Consider the following 5,916-nt stretch of genomic DNA (forward strand, 5'->3'; position numbering starts at 1 on the left):
GGTTGTTTGGGAATGCAACTCCAATCGGGTGGTAAATCCAGTCCAAGGCTAAATATTGGTGAGAGATCAATAAAAAACAAGTACTGCGAGGGAAATATGAAAGGGGCTTTGAAAAGAGAGTCAAAGATTGCTTGAAAATGTCGGGCGGATGGGGGACGACGATGTGTCTCGGTCGGATACAAGCCAACTACTTTAGCCAACATAAATCTAAATTGGTTTTCCTTCCTATTGGTGTAAAAAACATCAAAGTGAAAAACTTTCAATATCTTCAATGATCTTGATATGATAATCTTGTTATAAACAAAAATCATTTTCAAAGCTTCCATTCTATAGCGACCTTTACTCCACCTCACAAGTTCCTTGTATGAGCATTTGTTCTACAGAAGAATGATTGGACAACTCTCATCTTCTTTCTTCAGTAACCTTTATTTAATTCTAACAAAGTATTCAATGGAGTTTAGATAAAGTCTTCTCTTGCTAGATGTCAAATTTCATATACCATAGACATAAAATGATTCTTTTTACAGATACACTCAACAAAACTTCACACAAAAAATTAGTTTATTTAATGTACCTTGGATCTACCACTCGAACTCAATCTTTAGAATAGAGCACAACACAATGGTTTTTTAGTTTAGGGTTGAAGATGATGAAGGTTGTCTAAAGAATCTTACACAACATAACCTTAGTCTCACAATTTCAATATTCTAGGAAGTTTTTTACAAGGTTGAATCAAGGAGGAAGAGTGTTTGTGAAAGGAGAAACTCTCATTATTTTTCTCAAGATATGTGAAAATATGGGCTTGATCTCATTAGATCTGTCTCTAGAAAATAAAAATAATTGCATCATCTCATTATGATACATCATCTTATAAATAATACAAAAAAATTATATATGTGTTATAGGTTATGCCCGAAAAGGTGCAAAAAAGAACAACTGACTTAAGTCAAATCATGAGGTTATTATTTGATTCAACATATAGAATAAGGAGGTTGACATTATGATTTAAATCATTGTTTGTATTCATGATTTGAGTCAAGCAAAAGCGTGATTTGAATCATAGTTGTTTTAAAATCACATATATCATTTATTAAAATCAAATATACAAAGGCAAAATCTAAAACTCAAGTTGATGTTTGATTCAAAACAAGCATACGCTTGATTCAAATCAAGCTTAATAAAACCTTGTTTTAAGTTTTCTAACGTGTGGTTCAAGACAAACACAAGATATCGACTATGTCCAACTTGCTCAAGCTTAGAAAAACACACAGACATAGGTTAGAGTCTAATTTATTGAATGACAAGGTAATTTAAGGTATAATTTTAATCAAATAACCAAATAATATGAATTACATACAAATTACAGATGGCGATAAATACAATTACAGATAATCCAAATTTAACAAAACATCAAAATAAATATGATACTAATCGAGTAATTTTATTCTCTCCCTTTTAAATTTTAGGCAAGTTTGAGATATTGTTTGATTAGAGCTGATTATTTGATAGAGCAAATTGATTTTCGATATTGATTATCATAGAGCAAATTATACATTGCTCTTTCAGACCTTTAAAATTCATCTCTTGAGCTTTCAAGTTCCCTTTGTATTAATACTTAATGCGAGTAAATACAATGATAATATCTCGTAAAACACTCCCCCTTTAAAAAATATCAAAAAGAGAAAAGCAAAATATAAACAATACTTACAGATGAAATCATAATAGCGTATGAATACAATCGATATGCATACATAAGAAAACTAATTAAACTATAAAATCACATACGAACAAAAAACACACATACAATGCAATAACAAAATAAACACAAGATGTGAAGAGATTGCATATCAATAGTGTAACACCCTAAAATCCCAACATAAAATTTATAAAGTAATTAGAGTAATTTTCTCAAATAGGATGTCACATTTTTCTCAAATTAAACGTTTTCTTCAAAAAATATTTTGAAGCAATGAAACTCCAAACAAATATAAGTTCATTTAATTATCTCATATTAAAACAGTCGAATTCCAAACATATAGAAATTAGTCCAAAAACTTTTAGGAAACACAAAACAAAGTACAACTTATCCTAGTGTTACACTATTAGAGCGACACGCGGAACTCAAAGCGATAAGCAAAGAAGAATGCTTACATGCCATACTCCAACACAACAACAACTAAGGCTCCTTTACCTGGATATTTACACCACATGCGTAAAGAACAATACAAACAAGTAAATTGGGATGAGAATATATTCATAAATGTTAATGGTGCATAAAACAACGAGGTTAACTTAATAAAATTATTCAACAATCACATAGATTAATTCACAACAACAAACAATCACAATTACTGTTATGTAATGCCGTGTAATTCTCCTTTTCTCCTCCAAATGCATGTGGTATCATGGTTTGGATGTCAGAGTTATGTTACTTATTGATCCATCATCTCTAGTTCCTCTCTGAACCAACAGTTCCTCTCTGAACCTAGGACCCGTCACTGGCTCCTCTATGAACCAACGATTCCTCTCTGAATCGGTGAACCTTTATGGATCGAAGTTCTACATATCTCCAATATACATGATGTGTGCAATGCAACCAGCAATATCATTACAATAATCATCACGAGTTCCTCTCTGAACCCACAACATTGCCAATATAAGGCTACCATCGTAGCTCCTTTCTAAAATACATATCTCAACATAAATATCGCCAATATAAGGTCACCACAATAGTTCCTATCTGAACTATGTGCCTTAACATAATTCAATATGAAATATAGTTCTAGCTTGGCAATATCAATAATTATAGAATTACTCAACAATACTCACCAACAGGGTAAAATCAGCATCATACATTCATCAATGGTTTGTAAGAAGAACTAGAAAGCTCTAAACATATCAAACTCAACTCTCTTAATTCAATTTGACACTAAACTCATCAAAACAGCACCGAACTAACACCGCAATTGAAAACTACTTGAAACTCGCCAAAACGAATCGCGAAACCCGTCGTCATCGACCCGACACGTGCCTGCCGTTCGGCTCCGACTATCAATCGCCTTCCGGCGGCCAAAATTTTGCCATTCTCCATCGGCCGCCGGTGTCGATTTTTGGCTTGAATCCGTATAGGGCTCTGCTTTTGAATTTTCTCGACTTTTCTACTTTTACGACTTTATGAGCTCTTCGCCTTTTTAGGATTTTTCTGACTTTTCTAAGTTTTATGATTTATCAACTCCTTCGCCCTATTAAAAATCAACCGCCCAAAAAGGCATAGAAATTTAACCAAGGATAATATAAATCAAAGATCACAAATTCATATTCTCGCCTTATCACAAGGCGTCAACATATTTCGCCAATCAAATCTCGCCTTCACACATGTCATCAACACAATTTAAAATTTTAACTATCGCCTTATCACAAGGCAAAAACATAATTAATTTAATTTCCACCTAATCATAAGGCGTCAACAAAAATCTCAATTCAACCGCAAAATATATTATCAGTTTAAAAACTACAATCAACATGGTGAAGAAAAAATCAAATTATATTACCGCCTTAATACATCCACAAAATTAAACTATATCAACCGCCTTATAAGGTTTTGCACAAACCTTATTTGGCCATAACCATTATTACAGAGAAGAGAAAAGGGAGAAGGAAAGAGGGTAAGGAACTCCTACTATCCATATGCTTAAAACACCCATGTATGAACAATTTCTCCTGTCCCCCTTACCTCGGATTTGCATATCGATGAAGCTTTTGGCTTTGGGGTTTTCCTTTTCAAGAGCTTTTCCTAGGTTTTCTGCCTCTTTTCTCCAAAATATGTATTGTTCATTCTCTCTCCCTTTATTCCACTTAAATAGAAACTTAATTCTATTTTATTTTAGTTAATGATAATAAATAATAATACCTGACATTCTCACTAACTCTTCCTCTTTACTCTAATTTTATTAAAATTCTAATTTTCACCTAAAACTCACATTTCATCATTATTCTCAATTATTTAATTTAATTTAATAATAATTCTAATAAAATACTGCTCTAATTTCTAATAACTCTCCACCACCCAATAAATCAATAAAAATATTTTAAACTCAATATTCTCATAATTCTCTATTTCTTAAATAAATAAAATCTGATAAAATTTGAATCCACCGCTACCTCACAATTCCTCACTCTACTTTAAGTTTAATACCATAAAACTCTACCCAAATTACCAACTTAAATAATTAACTTAAAAATATCCCAAAACTCTATTAACAATAAAATATAAAAAATTAGGATGTTACAACTCTCCCCCCACTTAAAGAATTTTTGCCCTCAGAAATTTTCGATAAGGAAATTATGGATAAAATTCTCCCCTCTAGTCCTTTAACCTCCCACGTTACGCTACCCCTAACGATGATCGCAACAAAAGATATACCATTTATGAGACATATACCTTAAATTAAATTATCAGGTCCAAAGGTTTCTTCACCATACAGAGCAAATACCTTTCTTTGTTTTCTAACACTAGATACTGATATGACTTGCTTTTCCACAGTTGAAACAAATCATACGTTCATTCTTGCACTCAGCATCGCAATGTCATTGCTTCCTCACTTGAACATCTTAGAGACACAAAAATGTCTCCCATACTTGTTTCACTCTCGCCTGCGGGCTTCTGTTGGGACTTCTGTTTTCCCTCATCAACTGGAGTCACATACGATTTACCATGATTATGATTCTCATTCTTCTTCTCACTCACACTCTTGTAGTGAGCAGATCTGGCTCTACATCCTCATCATAAATTTTTCATTTGTTCACCAGCACAAAGAAACGACGAATCTCCTAATAGCCGATGAACTGCTTGATCTCATAACATAATCAACACTCAAACTTCACGCAATTAGAACCCTCAACATCCATACCATTACAGTGAGGACAAAATCATGACAGCTTCTCAAACTTAGACTAATAATCAACTACATCCATATTTCCTTGCTTCAGCTCCAATAGCTCAATCTCTTTCCGACTGCAAACATCACCTGGAAAATACTTCTCCAGAAACTCAATTTTGAAATTCACCCAAGTAAACATTGTACCTGCAGCTTCCAACCTTTGGCAAGTATTCTCCCCCCAATACACAGCCTCCCCAGACATTATGTGTGTCCCGAAAAGCACCTTATGCTCATCAGTGCATGCCATAACTCTGGAAAACTTCTCAATCTCCAGAAGCCAAGTCTGGGAACCTTCAGGATCGTACTTTCCCTTGAAAGTAGGCAGATTGTTCCTCTGAAACTTTCCTAGCCCATGATACTAATCAGCTCAACCATTCTAGTTGTTATTATGATTCGCCTGCAAAGCTGCATTCGCTTGTGTCATCACCTGAGTCATCGCTCCTAGAGCATCAGCAATCGCACAATCATTCCTTCCAGCCATTTCTTTCTGCACAATCAGGAGAAACAAGTTAACCAACTGCAAATAGTATAGCAAATTATTGCTAAGCACTAATTTTGCTCACACACATATCATACATCAAGGTACAAACAAGTTCACAACTTAGGCCGAATGAACCGACCTGTTATGATACCAATTATATAACACCCTAAAACCCCAACAAACAACTTATAAAGTAATCAGAGTATTTTTCTCAAAAAGGATGTCACATTTTTCTCAAATTAAATGTCTTCGTCAAAAATTATATTAAAGCTGCGGAACTCCAAAAAAATACAAGTTCACTTAACTATCTCATAACTAAAACACTTGAATTCCAAACACCTAAAACTCCAAATTATTTGAGACAACCTTGCCGGAGAGATGTACAAAAAACTAAAGATAACATAAATTTAAATGTTTCAGATTTAAAACTAAACATAAGTTTATAATAAAGGATGTACAAAGAGTAAATTATGTGGAGTTATATGTAACCAAAAC

At 33.5% G+C, this 5,916-nt stretch overlaps 1 protein-coding gene across 1 annotated transcript; it reads right to left on the bottom strand.

Annotated features, from left to right (window-relative positions):
• Positions 1-4,953: 4,953 nt before the first annotated feature.
• LOC131619955 (uncharacterized) lies at positions 4,954-5,421 on the bottom strand. Its single transcript, XM_058890993.1, has 2 exons — positions 5,368-5,421; positions 4,954-5,274 (listed from the first exon to the last, which is right to left on the bottom strand). The coding sequence occupies exons 1-2, from the start codon at positions 5,419-5,421 to the stop codon at positions 4,954-4,956; spliced, it is 375 nt and encodes a 124-aa protein (XP_058746976.1).
• Positions 5,422-5,916: the final 495 nt, after the last annotated feature.

Source organism: Vicia villosa, linkage group LG7 (genome assembly GCF_029867415.1).
Source record: "Vicia villosa cultivar HV-30 ecotype Madison, WI linkage group LG7, Vvil1.0, whole genome shotgun sequence".
NCBI lineage: Eukaryota > Viridiplantae > Streptophyta > Magnoliopsida > Fabales > Fabaceae > Vicia > Vicia villosa.

What these genes read in the sequence shown, in the direction of transcription:
- LOC131619955 (XM_058890993.1), bottom strand. Translation starts at nt 5,421, where the DNA reads ATGGCTGGAAGGAATGATTGTGCGATTGCTGATGCTCTAGGAGCGATG. An exon ending in CTCTAGGAGCGATGACTCAG is followed by an intron (nt 5,275 to 5,367) that starts GTGATGACACAA and finishes GGAAAGTTTCAG; the next exon opens with AGGAACAATCTGCCTACTTT.